Source organism: Conger conger, chromosome 2 (genome assembly GCF_963514075.1).
Source record: "Conger conger chromosome 2, fConCon1.1, whole genome shotgun sequence".
NCBI classification, from domain to species: domain Eukaryota; kingdom Metazoa; phylum Chordata; class Actinopteri; order Anguilliformes; family Congridae; genus Conger; species Conger conger.
In genome coordinates this window covers 50818257-50843488 of record NC_083761.1, presented here as the reverse complement: position 1 = coordinate 50843488, position 25232 = coordinate 50818257, and the positions used below count along the sequence as shown (strand labels likewise).

The following is a 25232-nucleotide window of genomic DNA, read 5'->3' as shown; positions in this document are numbered from 1 at the left end:
AAAAGCAGCTGTTAACCATGGATTTCTGAACAAGGCAACACAGCCAAGTAATAAAATCATATTAGGGTGACAATTACGAATACTATTAGTTATGAACACAAAGCTGTACTGAAAAAACACAAGCAGCATCATCCCAAGATAGTTACCCAATGTAAAGAAACTTTTTTTTTTGTCAACATTAAAGACCTTATATTGTAGGGTCATAAATGTGCGGTAAATGGAAGCAGTCTGTTCCCCCTTGTGCCATGATTGATTACTAAAATCACACATAACAGGCAATTTTTTAAATGTAATTGTAAAATGTATATTTTGCTGGATAGAGGCTGGTACTGTTTGCGATTGGACAAAACTGGCAGGCTTCACAATGGTCCAGTAATTAACATGAACTGGACTTCCAATACATAACAAATTTAGTTATTCTGATGGCATGTGTTATTCTAAAACACAATTCCTTAGTGGAAATATGTAAATGGCACATGCACATTTTGAAGACATTTTGCGATTATTCACGGATGACTACAACAAGTACAAGTACAGTGTAACCTCAGAAATACAAACCTGACTAGTCAAACAGGGTATGGACACAGAAGCAGCGTAATCTATGAACACATAAGCAAGAATGCCTTTTCAACATTAATGAGTAGCTCTAATCGATTTAAAAAAATAATACACATCTCACACCTCTATAACTATATGTTGGAACACGTTTAAGAAACTGGCTGTTTGGTGCTTTTCTTGTTGAAAAGTTTTTGGTTTCTCTGTAATCAGCAAATATTGCCTTGTTCATTACATCATCTTAGTTTTAATGTTTTGCTAGCAGGGGATAGCAATAAACCTGTTATAATGTTGCAACAGAAAGCTGTCAAAAAAAAATCTTATGACATCCCCCTTTATATTAAGTTTCACCACTTGCTTTTAATGGACAAAATGAGACAGTAATACAAAGTCAATAAAATCAATATATGATTTTAAATAAGCTTAGAATTCCACATCACCCCCAATCTGGAAGGGTTTCCATCTCTGAGGTTTTACTGTTAATGTTCTAAATTGAAATAAAAGCATGGGGCTGGACTTGTTCACAAGCGCAAGCCTGCAATTACAGTTGTGTTCAAGAAAATCGCAGTACAACATCAGTAACCTGATGAACCAGTTATTAGTAGTAGTAATATTTCTGCATGGCAAATACTTTACTTGTAGATGTAGTAGTGTGATAGAAAAACAACAGACCGAACTGTCATGACGCATGCTGCTTGTTCTGAGTCATTGACTCATTCATTGAAATAATTTGAGTTTAATTAGAGAATTCATTCATGTGAAAAAACAGGTGTCATTAATCGTCCTTTATTAAGGAAGAAGGGAAGCAAATGTTTCACACATTGTTATAAAATATATTTCCTTCTGAACTGATAAGTAAAATGGGCTGTTCCAAACATTGTTTGGAGGAACAACGTAATTAAAAACTTGATTGGAGAGGGGAAAACATATAAAGAAGTGCAGCAAATTATAGGATGCTCAGCTAAAATGATCCCAAATGGCAACAAAAACCCAAAACACGCGGAAGAAAACAAGCAACTACTGTTAAAAGGGATCAAATAATAGTCAGACTGGCAAAGATTCAGCCATTCATCAGCTCCAGAAAGATCAAAGTGATCTACAATTACCTGTAAGTGCTGTTACAGTCAGAAGATGTTTGATTGAAGCTAAGCTATCAGCAGGAAGTCCCCGTAAAGCACCATTGTTGAAAAAATGGCATGTGCAGAATCGGTTAAAATTTGCCAAGGAACACATCGATTGGCCCAAAGAGAAATGGCGTAACATTCTGCGGACTGATGAGTAAAATAGTTATTTTTGGGTCTAGTGGTCGTCGACAGTACGTCAGACTAGGTGGTGCAAAAAACATGGTATGGAGATGTTTTTCATACTACGGTGTTGGGTTTCGTATACCAGGGATCATGGATCAGTTTGAATACATCAAAATACTTGAAGAGATTATGTTGCCGTATGCCGAAGAGGAAATGCCCCTGAAATGGGTGTTGCAACAAGACAACGACCTCAAACACACGAGTAAGGGAGCAACATCTTGGTTCCAGACAAAAAGGATTGAGGCAACGGCCAGCTCAACCCCCGACCTCAAACCCATTGAAAACTTGTGGGGTGACATTAAAAATGCAGTTTCTGAAGCAAAACCTAAAAATTCACAGGAACTGTGGAATGTAGTTCATTCATCCTGGGCTGAAATACCTGTTTCTAGGTGCCAGAAGTTGGTTGACTCAATGCAACACAAAAGCGCAGCAGTTATCAAAAACAATGGTTATGCAACTAAACATTAGTTCAGCAATTTAAGTTACTTCAAGTTAAATCTTGAAAAATGATTTATACAGTTTGAAGAGAGTTTGAAGAAAAAAGTTGACACTGCCATTTTTCTTTTTAACAGATTAATATTCCTTTTCTTTGCTTCCTGTAAAAGAATAACACAGACTTGATAACATTTGCTAATGCTTTGATTTGGAATTGAATGTGTATAGTTTCCACTACATTTGAAATATTGAACTAAAAGCTATTAAAAAAATACTTTTAACGCATTGCTATTCATTTGAGCACAACTGTATATACTTAAGGGTTAACATAATAACGGAGCATGAAAAGCAAATACGGCAATGCTTAGGAAATGTGAAAAATAACCCTGTATCAAATAGCACACCTATTTTCTGTTCAAAATCTGTTCTGAACAGCAGGCTATCTAGGAATATATATGTGCCACTTACTGTAGCTCATAATGTGCCTTTTCGTGAGCTATCAGAGGGTTGTACAGACCAGGCCATTTCATTACATTTGCTCCAGATTCAATACAGTGCAACACATTCATGCTCTGGTGTTCTCTGGTGGCATTTTACATGACAGTACCATCACACAAGTTACACTGATAGCCACATTTGATACAGTACAGTCTAGTAAGCAATGTGTCAGTGTGTATAATAGAAACACAGAAAAACGAATACAGCACACACATCGTACTGTACTATTCCATACTTAATTGAGCTGCTTAGCATTATACACATTTTTAGTAATTTGAAATCTCAACTTGCAATTTAAATGGTATACACTGCAGTCCGAAAGAATTTGGACAGTGGTACAATTTCTGCTCTTTTGGCTCAGTAGGAATTGCATCCTAAGTCCATTTTAGGGGACCAAAAGTAATTGAATAGTAGGCTTCTTAGCCATTTCTGATTAGGTCAGGTGTATTCAATCACTTCCATAGTGATGTATAAGAAAACTTTCAGTATCTAGTCTTAATTCTAGGCTTTTGATTGCCTTTGGAGTCTGTTATTGGCATTTATCAGCAGAGTTGTATAAGACTTTCATTGGCACCTTTACTACGGAAGCGATTGAATACACTTGAGCAGTCAAAAAACAGCTGAGAAGGGAACTGTGCAATTATTTTAGGGGACCAAAAGTGAGGGACTATGTATTTAAAAAGGAGGTAATTCCTACATGGACCAACTAATATTACATTACATGTCATTTGGCTGACGCCTTTATCCGAAGCGATTTACAGTTGATTAGACTAAGCAGGAGACAATCCTCCCCTGGTGCAATGCAGGGTTAAGGGCCTCGCTCAAGTGCCCAATGGCTGTGTAGATGCTATTGTGGCTACACCGGGGATCAAACCACTGACCTTTCGGGATGTAAAAACCCTCAAATTACAGGTGAAAGACTGCACTCTGACCTCATATTCATAGTTTAATTTCAAATCCAATGTGCGGGAGTACAGAGACAAAATAATAAATTGTACCACTGTCCAAATACTGCACTGTATATAATTTTTGCAGCATTGCAAGCAAAAACATGAAAATGTATAAATATGGAATATGTTACAAAATCATTAACATAATTAAGTATAAATTTGAACACTTTCTAGTCATACTTTGATATGACTTAAGTGCTCAAATTCACCAGAATGCCTTAGATATAGCAAGAGGTTTTGGTCTGCGTTTTCCATTGAACTGCTTTCCAAATGTTATGGCCAATAACTGAACATTTTTGAGAACATTCACCTTGAAATGGTAAGAGGCAAATCTACATGCTTCCCTTTTGCTTTCCTTCCTACTAAATCTCATCAAAAAACCTTCAAGAACCTTTTCGCTTTTGGTTCCATCAAACTCTAGCTTCTTTTTCCATTTATCGTTCTGAAGATCCATATCACATTTCACAGAGAAGAGTTTGCTTTTTGTGCCTCACCCCATCCCCTTCATTCACTTCATTTGTGCTGCAGTCTTTTCTAACCATTTCCCTACCCCGTTTCCCCAGTTCACTTTCCATGCTCCACCTCCCAGCGTGTCTACAGGTCTTTCTTGGCCTGTGTATTTCCTGTTCTGCCTGGTTCTCCCAGTCGCAGCAAGTCCAGTAGAGCCTGTCTGATCTGAGCACCATACCTGTGAGAGTCCTGATGGGGGGAACAAGGGTAAAGCTTAGAGACAATTTAAATTACACTGATTAGAACTGTAAAATACACACATCTACTGGCAGTTCGGGTATAAATTCTTTGTTAATGAGAACTCTCAACTCTGCATGTGACATGAAAATACACTCTTTAAAACAGAATAAACATTTGAATGCAGTATTTATTGGAATGTTTTCATTGTACTATGATGCTCCACTATTCATGTGTGTGTTCAAAAGTCACATCAGTGGTGAGGTATTCTTCCAATATTACATAAAAGATACACCTCCCTTCAGGGACTACCTTTGCCAACTTTGATATAAAAAGATAAAAAATAACAACACTCCAACAACACTGGATTCTGAAATTGTATTCTTTAGCAATACTGTCAAGTCATGCCCTTATCAAACAAATCAAGCAAATAAAATTTGTTTGATGAATGTAAAGTGCATTCTTGCCTTCGGTCGATATCTCCACGGAACTCCATTAAATGGAATATTAAAATCTGTATTAAACATTCATCTTCATGTGGCTTTTATTGAGTTACCATACAAACACTACAAGTATAATGGAAATTTCAGATTGACCAGCACAGTGAAGGAGCTTCCGAGCCCCAGAACAATTAACTCACCAGTTAATTTCTATAAATATACCACTACCTGTCATCATACACCTGTAAGCTAGGCTAGTACAATCAGCACCAACCGGCAAATCTACAACACCACTAAATTAGAATATAGTTAAAGATAGATTGCCAATACCAAGCTGAAGTCTCCTTTATACATAGATAGCTGGTCCTCATATTTCTTAGCTTGTTAACTAGTTGTGTTCTCAAAAATAATTCTGACATTTGAAGCATGAAGTCATTTATTGTAGTCTGAATGTGTCCATCCTTGAAGATCTCCTCAAAATGCCGAACAGACCTGTTCAGGACTGTTTAGTGGACAGTAGATTTAAATACTCTTTTAAAATAGTGTTGCCCATTTACAGTAAACTTGCGGAGTAAATATTGGTCGTCACGAGAAGGCCACCCTAGAAATTACAGAAGTCCCGCCCAGCACTGAGACAGTATCCAATCAGTAGCAAACAGAGAGTTGTATGGTAGAGTGACAGTACTCTGATATTTTGAGGACCGCATCTAGCCTCTTAATTATTAGCCTACTGTAAGCAGGACAACATGAACTGACCCATACTAGCTAGCTAATATTAGCTATTATAATATTATTAAAAGCTATACATTGTTAACATTTAACTTCAAGATACTGTACAAACACAATGTCTTATGTAGTTTACTGTATCTTACTGTAATTGCAGAGGGCTGGGGATCGGTAAATGGAAATCATATGGTTTATTACCGGAGAACCTTTAACTTGGTAAAATATTTAGTTTGTTCAAGTAAAGAGTTATCATGACCGGATTTCTTTCTGAACAAATTTCTGGTTAATGGCACTACAAGGTTACATTTTGTGATGTCTGTATATATGAACATAAACTCTCCAAAATACTTAAGAATGAAGCCATTTATTAGGGATTCATTTAACATATTGAAATGCACCAGAAGCCTACAAATTGCGTCAGAAAAAAAAGGCCAGGGAACATCACCTCAACCCCCCTGGCCAGCTACTTTTTCTCTTTGGCCTACTACTTACATTATTGGGGGACACTCTGCATCTGAGATTATAGGTAATATACTAAGGATGGGAATTTTGTTTAATTGGATAAATGTTTAAATGACCATGAACAGTTCAACTGGTTATGTGGCCCTCAGCAAGCAGACGGGGGCAATTTGCAACCATTTTGTGGCCTCTGGTTGCCTTCTACAGCCAATATATATAATATATATATATATATATATATATATATATATATATATATATATATATATATATATATATATATATATATATATATATATATATACACACATATACATAAAACCATACAAATCAGGAAAATCCATTTTAATAAAATGTCAACATTTTACTTTATACTCTGAAAAAGCCAACATATGTGCGCAACAAGATATGTAATTCGCACAAGCCGTTATGCGGCCACTTTCTACACACGCGCGACCAGCACGCTGGACATTGTAGCAATGGTGAAACCAACAAAATTGACTGTAGAATAAAAATGTCAAACAATAACCCGTGGAGCGTCGAGATGACAAAATGATCCACGTGATAGTAAAAGCTTGGGAAGCAAAGTATGTCCTGGCATCTTCGAGCAGGATTGAAAATTATTTTGCAAGCCATGTACAGCATACACCTCCATCAGTGAGAGAATATGTTTGCTCGTTAAAGGAAGCGTATTTTAGAACTTTTAGGGCTAGATAAACATTTGATTTCGAAAAAATACAATGAGGTGGAATGCGCACAAACAAGGACACCAAATGAATGTGTGATTTTAAAGTCATAACTTATCGTAGCATTATGATTTTTTTCAAATGTGTTAATCTCTCTCTCGCTGTGTGTGTAGGTGCAGGAGAAAGAGACAGATGTGTAATGAATGTGTTTTGTAGCAACAGATTATGGAAAAAATATGTGCATGTAGGAAGATATAGGAATTGCGCTGTATTGTAGCTAAAAGACGCAAACATCTAATATCAGTACAGTTACCATTTACTTAAAACAAAAATAATTATTTAAGTACTGGGACCAGAACTCTTAGGGACCAGTTTCACAGATGCAGATTAAGCCTAATCATGGACTAAATTCATTTTGAATGGCGATTGTCCATACAAAACTCAATATAGTCTAGATGCCTCTGAATGTGGTTGTTTCTTAAATGGTATAGCCCCTTTTTCCTTTAGTTTATTTCTTTCTGTTTTTTGTTGTGCCTTAAGTATAAAGAATATGCTGTGATCGTTCCCCATCTTATTTCGTAATCTTGCAATAGGAAAATCAGATAGCTAGGCATACACTAAAGAATAAAATTTGGAACAATGAAGAATTCAAAGGCAAAGCAAGTGATAAGGCAAACCTGCAAAGCCATTTGCCATAATGTGGTTTAAGGTAAATAATACATCTTAAGATGAAAAGCACCTAATTAAGAAATACTATTATTATATATTATATAATATTAACAGCATCTGAAAATTATTTTATGGCAATTGGGGTTGGAACAAAAACTGACATAGGGGTACTCCAGGACCGAGTTTGGGAACCACTGCTGTAAAGTAATTGTTAAAACAAAGACAAACCAAAAATAATATTGTGATGATGTAATACGTTTTTAACATTCATTATGTCATTGTGTCATTATTCAAATGTAGGGTATAAATTTGCCCAAAATATAGGCCGTTAAAACATGGCAATCAAATAGTCAATTTTGGCATGTAACACAAGCTGGAGGGGAGGAGGCAACAGGCTTGTGGTTTTCATGCACATAATTGTGTGATCAATCATACTCACAGTCTGTGCACAGGAGTACTTGCAGGAGATGTGGAAGTTGATCATGTTTTCTCCCACAATAATATAGGAGACGCCATAGCCATCATCCGCCACCTAGAAGAACAGAGAGATCAAAAATAATAAATAAAATAAAAAAAGAAACAAGCAACAGGTCACATTAAATAGTTGTCCTGTGGTCCCCCACCAATGATGCAAAGTTGTCACCTCTGATATCATTGGATGGGGAACAGTTAGTCTCCAAACATTGGTAGTATGAATAGTTAAGCTAAGCTCTTAACGGATAAACAGTAAGCTAACCTGAATGAGTGAACTAAAAATTACACTTTGTTTGAGGGTGTTTGTTGCTGCAATTCCTCTTGACTGTTAGGAGTCTGAAATGACCTATTGTACCTTTAAGCGAGTTATACTCATTTAAATATTAACCGTCACCAAACTGTGCTTTTTATCTATTCCCATAAATAACAACTGTAGCCATCTGGGTTCATAACAGAATGTTCATTCAGACATTAGTTACAGAAAATTTGCAAGTAGGCTATGTGCAGAACGTAGGCATCACCTTGTGTTCGTTGGTTGCCTTTATGCAGAAACTTGTTGACGTACTGTGAAACAAATTTCAATATGAATAAACGTTCTCACTGTTTGCACGTTTTGGTCAATATTAGTCGTCCACTGGACTCGAGAACCTAAGTTCATTGACCTAAGTCACCCGGGGCACTGAATGGGTTAATAGAATGAAATATGGCTTGAAATGGCTTTCCTAATGATAACGTTTCTCATAGGCATGTTTGTGAAGAATTACGCTCCAGTGAGGAGTTCTCACTACTATTTCTGTGTTTTCATCAAAATGTATGGAAATGTATGCATGGTTTTGAAGCACTGGTTTTACTGTCGGTCATTTTGTTGTATTCGAGTCACAAGTCTCTTCCGGTATTCCAGAACCGCATAATTTGCCAATTAAGCACATTAGTTAGCTTGTTAAGCAATCTCTAAATCTGGTCAGTTTAGTAATCTCAGTTGTACAATATGCTGGGTTAGCAAAAACATGTTGTTTTATGCATAAAACACAATGTATAGTCAGCCACATTCACTTATTCCTTTTCCCTGAGTTCTGAATGTTCCTAACAAATGTGTGGCGCTGTATTTGCGTAGCTTGTGAGCAGTGTCACATGGGTTACAACAGCCTATGATACAGCATCCCTGAGTGAGTGAGAACCAAGTTAAAAAAAAAAATTACAAAAAAAAAAATGTATAGCCCCCTGCCCTGGCCCGGGGGAAAAATAAATAAATAAATAATAAATAAAATAACTAAATAAAAAATTCTGAAAAAAGGCACAGAGAACATGGCTTTGAGGGAGATTTGACATGCATTTTGTTGCCTATATGCTCAATGACACAAACAATTTTGAAAAACCAGCCAGAGCAAGGATTCTATAAATAAGTATCAGCCAATCACAGCCAACTTCACCTCTAGAGATGACATGAAAGCCAGACAGGCATAGGCTATTTAAAGGACTGAGTTTAGTGAAGCTCATTACTTTCCTAAATGGTTCACAAATATTCGAATGACAAAAGCAAAGTACTGACCGGACCGAAGCCTCCTCCACAGGAAATGTACTCTGGATGGTTGACCAGATCAAAAAGTTCAACCTGCTGAACTGGAGTCTGACTGGTGGATAGGCGCCAAGGTTCTGACAGCACCTGAAATGGAAGACAGTTCCCAATATGAATGTATAAATAAAGCAACACGCTTTTCTACTCAGGTGGGAAGATGAGTTGAGACTTAAGTAAATGCAAGAAGTAATTTTTGACATGTTTTTATTCACTGGATAAACTGCTTGATGCAGGAAATGCCAGGAAAGCCAGGAAAAACAGGATACAGGACGCAAGACACAGAATACAGAAATAAAGAAACATGGTCCACTTACTGGGACCCTTCCTGAGAATATGTTGACCCGTTAACTACATAAAAAGTGGAATATCCATTTGGAAATCATTTAAAAACTGAAAATAATTGGTTTGTTGTATATAAAGCTGTATGTGAAGTATAAGATGCTGTGAAAGGACTCCAACAGTATTAAGCAATTATTAGTTTTAATACAAGACCCTGGGGATAATAATGGAAGCATGCAATATGAACATTGTTAGTGGAGGATCATTAAATTATTAATAAAGTTTGAAGCTTTGTTCATACTGCTTTTGCACACCAAGCACCTCACATTTATCAGCCCTTGGTGCATGGCTAATTTTTAGATGCAATTTTGATGTACATCGAGGAAAAAGCACTCCATGTCACTGTCATTCTTTTCTCTGCTGTCCAATCAGAAGGAAATAAAGGCAGGGTTTGATTTTGTTTAGGTTCTAAAAACAAAGATGGAGGACCATTCGTTACCACAGTTGACACAATTTTGGCCCAACCACATACAATTTCACAAAAGTTGTTTTGTGTTTCAGCAAAGAGTGCGTTGCACTTATCCATTGGTTAAAAAATAAAATAAAAATAAAAATAAAAAACCCCAGACAAAACTTTCCAGTGAAACCAATTAATGCTAATGGCTTTAATATCGGTGGCAAAGCGATTGATAGGTGGTAACGAATTTGTCCTCCATCTTTGTTATACATATATACACGTGTGTGTGTGTGTGTGTGTGTGTGTGTGTATGCATATGCATACATACATACATAATATATTATATATATACACATATACACACACACACACATATATACATAGACATACACACACACATACATATATATATATATATATATGAACATGAATTTTATATTGAACACTGCAGTTGATTGAACACATCTCAGGCCACGTGCAGGTTATACAAATCACAAGGTAACATGAGACATGATAAAGCATAAAAAAAGAAAACAAATAAAAGCACCCCATATATATATATATATATATATATATATATATATATATATATATATATATATATACACACACATATACATCACATACAGCTGTCATACAACAAACCAGCATTTTTGTTTTCTCGATGAGCAGAACCCAAAGAAAAGGCTGCATGTGCAAGTGATTTGCAATTTTGCTAACATATCTCGAGCCTCTAGTTGAGTTCTGCAGCGGAACGTTCCGGGTTTTACTGTAGGATCAAGATATTTACAGGACCTAGGTTTTACCCTGACTCAATCAGCCTTTTGTCTTTTTATGACTGAACTTGCAGTCATGGCAGCATAACAACAGTTCTAGCTAGGTATGTGCCTTCTGCCTAACCTAGGCGGTAGCCTACTATGCTACCCCATTTAACTGAAAATAACCGGGTAACATGGAACCCAAACTAGCAAACTATTGGAGGCAACGATTAGCTAACATAATATGAAAAGATTCCTCATATAAAACGTAATAAGCAAGCTAGCTAAGGTGCGTAACGGCAAACTCCAATAATAGCTAGCAAATATTTCCACATTAAGTCATCATTATTAACGGAGCTACATGTAGGCTACCTGGCCACTGCCAGTTTCATAAAGAGAAGAATCGTATAGTACTAGCGGTGTTAAGACTGCCATTTAATTTTAACTGAGATGCAGGGTCGGGCAAAAAGGCGTAAAACAGAATTAAATGCTGTAAGACCCGAAACAAAAGAACGATATTGCTGAAGGCTGTGACAGGCTATATGCCATTACCTAGCGCTATTCCCAAGCATGTCTACATGCTCTGGGGACAGTCTACATGCTCTGGGGACAGTCCAGTGTGTTGTCTGCTGAAGGTGAAACATACTGAAACACCTGCAGCTGAGAAGACTCACTTCAATGGCCAAATGGACAAATGGCATTTTGCTAATGCTGCCAGGATTTGTCTAACGATAGAGAAATGTCTCTCTAAAATCTAATCTAATCGCCGGTGTTAGGTCACCCATTGACCTAACTCGCCTGACCTGAACCCCATAGAGAATCTATGGGGTATTGTCAAGAGGAAGATGAGACACCAGACCAAACCATACAGACGAGCTGAAGGCCGCCATCAAAGCAACCTGTGCTTCCATAACACCTCAGTAGTGCCACAGGCTGATTGCCTCCATGCCATACCGCATTGATGCAGTAATTTGAGCAAAACTAGCCCCAACCAAGTATTGAAGGCATAAGAAGCCGTAATCAAGATTAAAACAATTTTAAAAAGCTTGAAATATTTCATTTCATGTGTAATGAATCCAGAATATATGAAAGCTTAACTTTTTGAATGGAATTTTTTTTTAAATAATAATAAAAAATTCCACGATATTACATTTTTTGGAGATGCACCTGTACAAGAGATGGTCATTTAAAAGCTCACAAAACTGTTTGCCATCCTAATTTCCTAGTTTCACATCTGAGTAAAACAGTTTTTATATTGCGCTCATGGAGGCCGTCTGAAATCCAATTACATCCTATAATCTGATAAGAAAATGCTAAAACAGTAGATAGAATTCAAAGAAAGCTTCAGGATTTCATATTATGACGTGGAGAAATAAGAAAAAAAAGTCAGAAACATATGCCAAACAATAGGCTTACAGAAACAAATGTCATATCGACAAGCATATAGCCTTTGCGATCAGCATATTTGGCAGCCCTGCTAAAACAATGCACAACCTCATAAAATGAGATTCATTTGAACAGGAAAAATGTAAATCTGTATTTGAAAAAATGTATTACATTTTCAGAAACTAAAAATATGAAATATGCAGATCAGAGAATTACAAATACATTCTAGCTCTCGCATTTACGTCTCTCTGAATACATATCTCAATCAATTCATGATTTTGGCAGCAATCTAACTCAATAGACATACAGCAATACTGTTTTTAGAACTGAAGATTGTTAAATATTTCCAAAAATATATTTTGTGCAGATCTTACACTGAGATTCGAACCACCGACCATGCGTGTCCCAGTCCTTTACCTTAACCACTACACTACAGGCCGCCCATATCTAACATATGTTCAGTGTGCAAGCCACTGCCATTCATGACTGCTGAAGTCATGAATGGCTCAAAGACAGACAGCCAGGTGCAGACACTCACCTCTTTCAAGAAAGGCGACTCGAGTCCTAGGTATTTAGAGACCACATAAAGGCAGAAGAGGTGTCTGTCTATCCCTGCCCCTGTCATTGCCATTCGGTACAGATTCTGGTGTTTGTCAGTAGCCAGTCGTAACAGTCGGACACAAAGGTCTTCCTCCTTCAGGGACAGTAAAGGGACAAAGGGTCCTGGTGAGAGGAAACTCATAACAGGGCTACTCTGAAAAAGGCACCTCGGTCTCAGTAGTACATCTTTGCATAAATAAAGGTTAAATGAATTCGACATAAATAACATAACCGGAACTTGTAAAATTCAATATGACCATACAGTGATACAATAAACTTTACCTACCTCTCCACTTTCAAGCGCTTTTACAAAAGCGCAGCTCTCATTGGTGCAGGACCGAACAGTCTCCGTTCTGCCTTCTCTGAACAGGCGGGTCATAGAGGCCTCGTACGTCAGACAAAAAAGCCCTCTGTCCTGAAAGGAAGAGGAAGAAGACATGAAAAAGGAGGCTTGCTCCAATTACAGCATGTGGCAAAAATGACCCAGAGAATGAAACATGTCTGGCCTGTGGGTTGCACACAAATGTATAGGTAATTACAGGACAATGTGCTACTTTTGTTGAGTCTGGTAATAACCAAGTCAAATATAGCTTGATTAATTTACACAATGTCTGACGTGGCGTTTACACAGCGCACAGTAGACAGCAGGACAATCTTTTTCCCCAATGAGACAATGACAGCAAGACTGCAAAGTTACGGATAATACTTCTATTTTTACAGTCCACCGCCATGGTATGGTCAAATACCAGGGGAAAGGAAGAGGTAAGTTCCTCAAAATTACATTTGGACTGAAAACATTTGGATTAAAAAGATCTTGGTAAAAAGGCTGCAGCATGGAGTACTCTTATTTTTTTTACACACTTCTCTGTGTATGATTTGTGGTTTAGCTCACTAATTAATTTGGCTGTAGCGAAGCTACGGATAATCACATTAGTTAATTGTCATGATATCACAATCTGTAATTCTTTTTTTACTTTTCTTATTTTCTAAATTATAAAATAATGGCTGGATCTAGCTCACCATCAGCCGCATCGTTCCAGCCTGTCATATCTGTCATATCCTGCCAAGATCCCTCTCCCTGCCCTTGAAGTGGCAGGCAAATTATGCCGTTCCCACATGAGCCGGCCAAACTCGAAGCTGCTCGCAGAGAACACGAACCCCGGTCCTCTGTGAGCAGCTGCATCGGACTGATGCCGGCACCCTTGGCCCTGGTTCATATATTTTATTAAACTATAGCACTTGTAGAAGCTAAATATCCTAATATCTAAAAATTGACCTATCGAGCCAAAAACGCCCTTAAAGGATCGTGTTACGGAGGTGACCTAAAGCAATACTGGGCTTGCTACTGCAAAGCTGTCAGTTGGATTGGCAGGGCTCAGATGTTGCACCCTTCGGCAAAGTTAACCACAAGACCAAATTTAAAAACAAATCTAAAGTGCCTGATAATTTGCACAGCACTGCACATAATTTGTACATTTTGCTTACATTTTTCACGTATTTATATACTTTAATCAATGAACACCAAAGCAAGATCTTCTAGCCAATCGAAAAAGTGAGCACACAAAACAGGATGTCTCCATCTCACCCTGTAATAAGCCAGCTGCAGAGCGAGCTGAATAAAGGCATCTGGACTAATTCTGCACTTCTTAATCTTTCCTTTTCCAAAGTCCCTGAAGGAGAAAACGTGGAAGTCTACATCATCAGCCAGGGCCTGGGCCACCGCCAAAGACTGACTCACCACTTCTTCACACTGAAAGACAGAGGGATCTGTCAGAGGCTGACACACAGAAAACCGTAGAGCATTAGTACTGTAGCACAGGGACACAGATTAGTACACAAGAATACAAAGACAGCACTGTTGCACACTGAAAAGAACATAATGACACAAAAAGACTTTCACAAATCACAGAGAGAGGAAAGCTGCCCTACAACAAGCGATGGATTTATCAATTCATTGTGTGCAATAGGCTCGGTATAACGTCTTTATTAGAAAGACCGTTACACCAGCTCATTAATGCAAATATCTAATCAGCCAATTATCTGGCAGCAGCTCAATGCATAAAAGGATGCAAACATGGTCAAGAGGTTCAGTTGTTGTTCGGACCAAACATCTGAATGGGGAAGAAATGTGATCCAAGTGACTTTGACCGTAGAATTATTGTTGATGCCAGATGGTTTGAGTATCTCAGAAATCAGATTTCATGCACAGCAGTCCATAGAGAGTTTACAGAAAATGGGACAAAAAACATTGTGAGTTCTGTGAGCAAAAATGTGCCTTGAAAGAGGTTAGAGGAGACTGGTTCAAGCTAACAGTAACTCAAATAACCACTGTTGTATGCAGAATACCCACATTTCTTCAGTAAACATCTAGCTGGATTGTCTCTAAAAATATAAAACATACACTCTGCAAGTCGCTCTGGATAAGAATGTCTTCCAAATGGCTAACAAGTAATACAGAGATTCATTTATATTTACAAAAGGAAAGGTTTAGAAATTCAAAATCATTTTAAATTAGGACGTTTATTACATAAATTGACTATTCTAAATGCATATTAATATACCCCGTTCTGAAAACGGCATACAGAGACACAAAAATGCCACGTAATGTAACAAGTGACATACCAACACACAAACGATAGGCAGACAAGCACCTACCTCTGGAGGAATGTCCCAGGACAGCCTCTGCGGCTGGGGCAGCTTAGGATCTACATTACCCTTGCAGTGGCCCTCTTCATCATAGCCCAACTGGAAACTGTCTGTCGCCAAAACAAACTGCAAAAACATAATTTGTTCAGCACAAAAACAGCTATTTACTGGGAACATTAGGAGCATGAAATAACCCAGAGAGAGAGGAGCAGAATTTTATTCTCATTTGATACAACGTGCATTCCAAACTTTTGTGTTCTCCAGTCTAATCACCCAAAAACTAAGGAGTGTTTACTAACTTTAGTAGCTCTGTAGTCACGGAGCAGGCTACTGTTCTATGAATAGCTCAGACGCTCACGCGTCTGCTTGTATGGACAGAGCCCCATGCTCTCACTCTCACAGACACGCGCGTGTACACACACACACACTCACACTCACACTCACACTCACACTCACACTCACACTCACACTCACACTCACACTCACACTCACGCCCAGGCTTCTCTCAGCTCACCTCCCACAGGTGTGCGACGACAGGGGCATCAGCCCACGAGTGCTCTGCATTCAGGCCATTCTTTCCGTTCTTGTACACCACCGCAGAGAAGGACTTATCAAACCATCTGGCAGAGTGGGAGGAGGAGCAGAAGGAGTGGGATGCTAATGGTGCTTTTACATCTACAATCGATAGGTCTTATCTACAGTTTCCTGTGAGCCTGCACAATATATCAAATTTAGTTTCTTAAAGCATAATGAAAATATCCACCGCCATGGGGCTTAGAGACAATCTTTCCTGTTTGTTTTTTCGTTAATAATACCAGACACGGTAGTAAACAGTGAGTGGCCATGCAAAGCACTTTCCAGAAAAAAACATCACTAATGTCTACTTGTATTGATAAAACAGCTAATCAGCAGCAATGCTGCGACCATGTGATTTAAACATAATCATACCCGAATCACATGGAAGCTGCGAGGCCTTGCTGTCTGATATCAGTGATCAATTTTATTTCCAGAAGCAATTCACATGGCCTCTTACGTTTGGTTGTTTACTACCACATCAGGCAGCCTAGATGAGAGCGGTTTGTTATTAGTAAAACAGAATGAAAAGAATTAAGTATCAAAACCTACTATAACATTACTTAAAATAGCCATTTTTCAGTTAGAAACCTATTATTTATTCATGTTTATATTATTGGTTTCATTTTTCCGAGTGTAGTAGGCAGTAAGCAAAATTAAGCTAAAAGGTTAAGTCTTGTGAGGGCACCCGTGCCACCCCTACCTGTCGTAACACTTCCCATGGAGAAGGGACTTAGCGTAGCGGTCCAGGCTAGCAGCCGGATCATCTCCCATCATTCCTTGCTCATCGTCATCCAGGGTGACAAAAAAAGCTGCCCTCTCGATGCAGTCCAGCGATCGCTTATTGACTCCAGTGCTGAAAAACTGCTTTCGCACTTTAGCCCATGGCACTCTGGGAAGAACAATTTGGTCCAACAATGTTTGTTTTATTGATTATAAATTCATTCGACTTCAAGACCTATTCAAGGTGTATTAATGATATTAGTGATTCCTCTGGCAAAGTCACTTTTTCACACAAACAAAAGACAGCATCCCAAACCAGAGTGGTATTACATTAATGTAATGCCATTACTTTACATTATTGACAATTTGGCAGACACTCTTATCCAGAGCAACGTACAGTTGATTAGACTAAGCAGGAGACAATCCTCCCCTGGAACAAAGCAGGGTTAAAGGGCCTTGCTTAAGGGCCCAACCCCTGTGCGGATCTTACTGTGGCTACACCGGGGATTGAACCACCAACCTTGCAGGTCCCAGTCATGTACCTTAACCACTACGCTACAGGCGATTGACCCACCCGCCTACAATCTACGCACTCGTCTGTCTACATTTCGCCCCCGTCAGTCTCCACCCAGTATCACTCACCGGTCTCCTGCAGTCAGGGCCCCCAGCTTGTCCTCTCCAGATAATGGGGGAGAGGGGTCTTCCAAGATCTTCTGGATCTGGAGCTCGATCTCCCGGGGTGTCAGCATCCTGCCTGACTTGTAAACCCACAGTCGGAAGTAGCGCCCCCTGTGGTACACTGCCACATAGTCGCTGTCCTGCCAGTGCTGGACGGTGTCTGATGCAAGGAGAGACAGGAAGTATGGGGTGATCACAGAATACCGGTTTCGACACTTAGATATGGGAGGCGGGGATCAAAATAATGGACACTAACTGACTAGACGCTACAGGACATTGAAGGGATAGTTTATACATTCTGGTGTTCATTTACAAGATTTTATTTTTACTTGATTGGCCAGGACAGTTTTTGTGTGTGATGAAGAATATTTTTAGATATTTAGATATTTACAGAAGTTTCAGAAGACCCTTCAGCTTTACAATTGCAGGTATAGGGCCACTCAGGGATTCATGGTCAAATGCAATAAAATAAACTTCAAGAATTTCCAAACAGCTTGTATCATAGTGTTATTTCCAGAGGCTGTACACACAAATAGATTAAATGTATATGGTTTATTAACAGTTAAACATATCAGCTTTTGTAAGCATTAATGTCAGTGTGCTGGTGATAAATTCATTGAGTGTAGCACTCTCAGGTTGGATGTGCCACAGAAAATAATCTCAGGCAAATGTAATATTATTTTTAAGTAAAATCAGGCAATATACATAATGAACAACCTCTAGAATTGGAATTGATTAATTGTTTGGAATTACCTAAAACAATGCAACTGCTTTAATTCAAACACACAAATGCACTACCTGCCATTGCAAAGACAGCTGGTTGTTAGAAACTTAGGAGTGCATGAAATCACACAAAAAAAACCATGATGGTCTATCAAAAACACCAGAAAGTGAACTACCCCATTAACACCAACTCAGCACTGAGAGCGAGGCGGACACTCCCATCTGGTGGCCATGTGTGGTATGTCACCCAGAGAATTTGAACATTCTGAGAAATAGAATTATAGGGAGGAACAGCAACAGACGGAGACATAAGCCCTAAAACACAATGACTGACGATTATCAAGACAACTAGAGAAAGCATCCAACACACAGCACAGCAGGATTAGAGCTGACAAGAGCAGTGACAGCAACAGAGCTAGACAGGAAGTGTTAATACCTGTCCTCTCCCCAGGAATTCGACAAGAATCAAACATCCTCTCAAACTGATAGGAACAGCAAGGAACCGATGACCTCAACAACCACTAAGAGACAAAGAATGGGGCAAGAAGAAGAGGTAGAGTGTGGCAGGAAGAGAGATGGAAAGGTAAAAACAGGAGATGGAAAGAGAAGGGAGTAAAAAGAATAAAAGGTAAGAGGAGAGGTTCAAGAAGGAAAATACAGCGAGACAAGATATTAACGCAGAATCCCTCATTAGCTTCAAACAAAGGCACATTAGGACTTACAAAGAGACAGACACAGGGAAAAAAGTAGAAAAAGAAGGCCAACGTTTTTAGATGCACCATTTGTTAGAAATGAACAGGAAGGGGCCCACTTTAAACCAATATTCAAGTCTAAACTAAAGAGTTAATTCAGCCAATCTGATTATATAACATACAGCACTCCCACTCTCTCGCTCTCAATGTGAATGTTCTGTAGTCTCAAGTCAGATGTGTATACACATTAAGTATTATTGGTTTTGATTTGAATGTGGCATTGCATACTCATGTAAGCAGATGCAGTTAATTACATTTCAGCACAACCAAGCCGTTAACTTTTGGAATGCCTGTCCTCGGCTGCAGCCCAATGCGCTAAAAGATAAGCCCTAACACACTTATGAGCTCCCCCACCTTCCATTTTGCTAGAGGGATGAAGTCTAAAAATACCACAGACTTCAGGCAGCAAAATTGGCCAGGATACTGCAACTCCTAATTTCCTGTTGGAAATTATATCCAAGGTAAACCTGTGAAACTACAAGTGAAGTTTATAAGTTAATAGTGCCAATAAAAAGCTGATTTTGCCAATTTAATTTCCACAGCTGACAAAGTGCAGCAAACTCTGGCCAAAACCATTGATACTCTGCCTCAGAATACTGGTGTGCTTCTGCAGAAACTTGTACTGTCGTGGTTGGTTAGTTCCAGCAGTAGAAGAGTTCTCCATTAAGATGTGCATTTTTCAGCTCTGTTGAATATTGATGTTCATGAGTAACTGTGGCATTATATTTGGAAACATTGCGGTTGAGATTCTCATGTAAATTTTCAGCATGCCACATTCATAACCAGAAGAAAATATGGTCCACAGAGAAATATTATATACCCCAGTATACTGCAGCTAAAAACCTTCACCAAGAGAGGAAAACAAGGCCACCAGAACACTTCACTGCACTCTTGCTTGTTGAATATAGGCTGAAAGATGATTCTTCTGACCATATAACTTTTTCCACTGCTCAGTAGATCATTGCCGATGTTCTCTGCACCACTTAACTTACAAACATGCATTTATGCACTGCAACCAAAGCATAGTATCCTTCTCTGAATTTCTAAATGCACGGCTTTCCAACAAGGCTGCCAGCTCATTCTCTATACTGATATTTGTCATTAACCGATTCCAAGTTTCTTATCAGTTTTTGTCTTGCAACTTGAACCACTGCAGATATTGTAGTCAAGGAATATGAGCTTTTGACTAGTTGCCCCTAACTGATGGCCATCCCTCAGTTCCATACCAATATCACCAATATCATCCTTGTGCAGGATCAGCAAGGTCGAGAGTTCTCATCAATGAAGCTCCTGGCGAATGCGCTCTAACAACCACCCCTCTTTCAAGTTATGTCCAGCAATCAGCTTAGGAAGACCTCTTCTACTGGCCATTATGGGAACCTACAGCATCTCAATCGTTTCTAGTTTTGGCAAATTGTGGTTCAATTGAAGAATTGGGGTGCAAAAATTTGGGAACCCCTGGTTTAAATTTACAATGAATGTGTATGGGGTCGAAAGCAAAGCTGAACTCTAAATGGTACAGAGTTAAACACGACACCTTTACGCAAATTTTAAAGCAAGATTGTTTTTTATTTTCTCTTTATGAATTATAAAAAGGAAAAGTGTCGTGTCAAAGTTTGGGAACCTCTTGTATTATTCTGTGTTACTTTTGATGATTACTAAGGCTCAGACCCAGGTGATTTACTTCTTAGGGCTCCAATGAGCCTCCAGTGGGGCGACATGGCTCAGGCAGTAAGAACAGTCGTCTGGCAGTCGTTGGGTTGCCAGTTCGATCCCCCGCCCGGGCTGTGTCTAAGTGTTCCTGAGCAAGACACCTAACCCCCAAATGCTCCTGACGAGCTGGTCGGCGCCTTGCATGGCAGCCAATCGCCGTCGGTGTGTGAGTGGGTGTATGAATGGGTGAATGAGAAGCATCAATTGTACAGCGCTTTTGATAAAGGCGCTATATAAATGCCAACCATTTACCAATGAGTCAGATGAGTATAATTCCAGGGCTGCAGTGGTTGTTCAGTGGGGTTCCTAAACAGTTGTCCAAGGATTTCAGAATGAAGATGGTTCATTTCCACCAAGAAAACTTCCAAAACTGTTTTCAAACTACCCATTTCTACTGTCATTATTAGAAAATGGAAGATAAATGACAAAGTTGAAGTCAAGGCAAGGTCTGGAAGACCAAGAAAGAATGGCAGAACCTCTGGGAAGAAAAAAAAAGCCAAAACAGGTCTAACTGTTCACAGGACAATAAAACATGTTTTAAACAACGAATACTTCAGTCCAGACATTGAAGTTGAAAAAAGGTTGGCTATACCAGCAAGACAATGATCCAAAGCAGACCTCAAAATCAACCATGAGGTACCGCCAGGAAAGAGGGATGAAGGTTTTGGAATGGCCACCACAGTTTCGCTTCTGAAGGTTCGCCTCTGTTCACTTGGCTATTAATTGTAAAAGGCTTTTCGACCAGGGGAGCCCACATTTTTTGCACAACACTAACTCCAATCCCTCCGTTTCTCTTCCCCTCTATTCATGGGCCTGTCCCTTTGGTGCTGTCTCACATTCTCCTAAACCAAGTCTGCCAGTGAAGCTTATGAGGACAGAATATTTAGCAGATGGGACCGCAGCCTTGACTGTGTAGACTGTACAGCTATGTTGCTGGCCATGTTCAATCATGAGTATGCTGCTGATACCCTTGCTGTGTAGGATTACCAATCCAATGCAATGAGACTGCAGCGGTTGTTTAGCAACCACTCTCCACTACAGAACTGTGTGCATTGGTAGTATACAGTAGTGTCGATGTTCTGTATCCTGAGTACCATAATTCATTGGACAGGGACACATTGCCTTGTTCTGTACACTAGCGCTTTGGATACAATGACAATGAGGTTGAAGTGTAGACTGTCAGCTTTAATTTTAGGGTATTTGCCTCCAAACTTATTGGATGGCACTTCATCATGCAATAAGACAATGACCCAAAACATACTGCTAGAGCAACAAAGGGTTTTTTGATGACCAAAAACGGGTAATGCTTGACTGGCTGAGACAATCACTTGATCTAAATTCAAATGAACATGCATTGAACATGCGGAAGAGGAGACAAAAAGGCTCTGAAACAAACAGGAACTGAAGAATGCTGCAGTACAGGCCTGGCAGAGCATCACCAGGGAAGACACCCAGCGTCTGGTGATGTTCATATATTGCAGACTTCAAGCAGTTATGGATATACGATCCGATCAAATATAAAAAATGATTACATTATTCTACATCACGTCATGCTATGGTTCCATAATTTCTAAACGGTTAATCCGGTATGGATGAAAAGACCCTGATAGTCTGTACTTCAACCTCATTGTCATTGTTTCCTTTCAAACTCAAACCAAATGAACTAAAAATGTGTCACTAACCAATGAATTAAGGTGCTCACTGTAGTTGTGTAGAGGTTCTGCACCCCATCCTGGATTGTGTGCCAGTACTTGTAAGTAAATGTGAGTGTGTGACCGAGTGCGAGTATGTACAAGTATAGTGTGTCAAATGTGTTGTTTTAAAATCGGTCCCATCTGGAGAGTACAGATCGTGCATGTATGCAACATACAAAGGGCCTCATTAACAAAACATGTACCATCACATTTGATGACTAACTGTATGAACGTTTCCACGAACATTTCGGGATTATACTTTTTCTCATCTGAATTTGTTTGGTAAGAGCAAAACCTTTACACTCACACGTAAAGGCATTCGCAGCTACAGCAAATGTTAACAAATGTTTATCAATACAATTATATTAATGTAACAACATGAATATTAAACATGCTTTTGATTTTAACTACATTAACTACATACTGGAATAACCTAAAATTATTTCAAAAGCCTTTGATTTAATATTCAATTTAACTTTATTTAGTTTTAAGAGCAGGTTAAACTGGAAGTTTTAGTTTAGTTTTTTCAAAAGTCGATTTTATTTTTATTTCAGTTTACGCTAATGCTTTCTTTTTTTTCCTGTCATGCACTTCGTTTTATTTAACGACAATAATCATTTTGAAAACTTCTGTAATTAAATTAGATTATTCAGTGATTTATGTTGATTTATAATGATGTATGAAGACGTACAAGCATGCAGCCAAGCATTGGCGTTATTTGCTACATTTGGATTACTTGGCTAATTGTGCTTTGGAGAGATGGCATGTCTTTTGGGACAGTGCGCGACACGCAGATGCATTTGCAGAGCAGAGAACCATGAATGACTCACATCTGCACACAACTCTGAAGGCATGCCTTCTATGGGATTGCTAAGGTGTTTCCTCAGGTAAACCAACATGAACAGGCACGCACATCCAATGCATGAAAACGTTGCATTCATCCATGTTGTGCATCAGATATGCACAAAATGGAACGTCTGAAAGTTCCATGAATCCCACTTTGATTTTGTAGTAAGTCTTTATAAAAATCTAAAAAATTGCACTTATGATGGCTGTATGTTTAGAACAGCATTTCATGTGTATTTTTAGTTATGGATGTGTTGCTTTAACTTGTGGAAGAACCTATGCACTTGTAAATCGCTTTGGAATAAAAAACGTCTGCCAAATGACTAAAATGTAAATGTAAAATGTAAAGAACAACAGTAAGAAGAATTAAAGAAACGTTTTTGGAATGAGGCCCATTGCATGATGTACTGTTTGTCTAACCATACACGTGTTTGTGCTCATGGGCATGAGAGTGTGCATGCTCCCATGTGTTTGTGTGTATGTGTGTGTGTGTGAGAGAAAGAGTGCATGCACCCGTGTGTTAGTGCGTATGTGAGTGTGAGTGAGTGTGTTTGTGTGTGAGTGAGTGAGTGAGTGAGAGTGCATGCGACTGCATCTGAAAAAGCAAGAGTGAGTGTTTGCATGTGGACGCGTGGTCATGCGTTGTGTGAGATGTAGATTTATATAGCTGCTGTGTTACCAGTCTCTTCTCCTGGAATGCGTGTGGTGTTGAACATCCTCTCACACTGAGCGGCACACAGTGGAATGACAGTGCCTGGGACACGACTCTGGGAGAGAAAGAAAAGGAAAGAGGGAGTGGAAAAAAGGAGGCAGGAAAGAGTGTGGGGGACAGAGGGAGTGTGAAGGGACAAACCATTGGCACGAGGGGGGGGGGGGGGGCAGGAGACACGAGTGCAGTGAGAGAGGGGGAATGAAACCGTGAAACAGAATGGGTTTAGAACTACAGCTCACAAAACCGCAGTGAAACACACACACTCAAACATTTTCTGTTGGAAATGAAATGCACTGAAAGGAAAGATGGGGGATATGGCGGCTCGTCCACACACAGGAGCTTGTGTTCTCGCTCACACCCAAAGCCTCGCACACACACTCACACCTTCCCACTGATTTTTCTCCTGTCATTTTTCCTCAGACCCTCCTATTTAGGTTCTGCCATGGACCGTGCTCATAACAATGGTAGCAGACATCCATAACATGTCTCACAAACGGTCACTTTACAGGCCAGCACAATACAGAATTAGAGGGTTCGGGTGCAAGTGTCAATCTAGACAATACCAACAGAAATGATGCCCACGAGGAGAACTCACAGGCTTCAGCTCTTCCCGGTTCAGCTTTCTCCTGTAGAGCAGGAAGGCATGAATGGTGTTCCCAGCTCTAGCTGCCTGGATGGGGGTGGGTGTCACATACAGGAAGTCCTGAGGGAGAGAAAGACCATTCTTACTGTGCATGCTATCAAACAACCCATTGACATTTTTGGCAGAATGCAGAGCATAAGTAGTATTCTGGACGTGCATAAACAAATATTGACGATAAAATCTTTAAAGGCAGACTATGCATGATTTCTTACCTTGATGCGCTCTGGTGCTTACCATCAGATACGACACCTCCTATTTTCTCAACCCCTCTTACACTACCAAGAAGACAAGCTCACTCACCAATGAAACGACTAGATAGGCCATTTTGTTCTGGCTAGTTATGTCAGGTAGCTATGTAAAAACGTGTTACAGACCGCCGGAATCGCATTGTTTTTAAAAATACAGTAATTGATAGCAGTCAGACAGTCATATGTATGCCAAAGTACTGAGGTATCCAATAGCAAAAAGGAGCAAAGTTACAGGGTAGTTAGCTTGAGCTAAATGTTAGTGGCTAAATGGAATGGACTGATGGTAGACACTGCCAGCACAGAGGTCACTGTTGGCATCAGCACTGCGCCCTGAGACAT

The 25232-nt window shown here is 39.3% G+C and overlaps 1 protein-coding gene across 2 annotated transcripts in view; it reads right to left on the bottom strand.

The window, feature by feature from the left end:
* Positions 1 to 1325: 1325 nt before the first annotated feature.
* The window catches only part of LOC133122581 (carnitine O-palmitoyltransferase 1, liver isoform-like), a 38237-nt gene continuing 14330 nt past the window's right edge, over positions 1326 to 25232 (bottom strand). Inside the window, exons 8-19 of one of the 2 annotated variants that reach the window (XM_061232623.1) lie at positions 24598 to 24705; positions 23970 to 24057; positions 17527 to 17722; positions 16865 to 17053; positions 16103 to 16208; positions 15598 to 15714; positions 14528 to 14692; positions 13229 to 13357; positions 12881 to 13036; positions 9436 to 9549; positions 7852 to 7944; positions 1326 to 4444 (exon numbers count right to left, since the gene is read on the bottom strand). In XM_061232623.1, the coding sequence (XP_061088607.1) occupies positions 4340 to 4444; positions 7852 to 7944; positions 9436 to 9549; positions 12881 to 13036; positions 13229 to 13357; positions 14528 to 14692; positions 15598 to 15714; positions 16103 to 16208; positions 16865 to 17053; positions 17527 to 17722; positions 23970 to 24057; positions 24598 to 24705 (1566 nt within the window). In that variant the 3' untranslated portion in view covers positions 1326 to 4339. Of the gene's footprint in view, positions 4445 to 7851; positions 7945 to 9435; positions 9550 to 12880; positions 13037 to 13228; positions 13358 to 14527; positions 14693 to 15597; positions 15715 to 16102; positions 16209 to 16864; positions 17054 to 17526; positions 17723 to 18721; positions 18807 to 23969; positions 24058 to 24597; positions 24706 to 25232 lie in introns of both variants that reach the window. The other variant, XM_061232624.1, reaches the window with a different exon arrangement.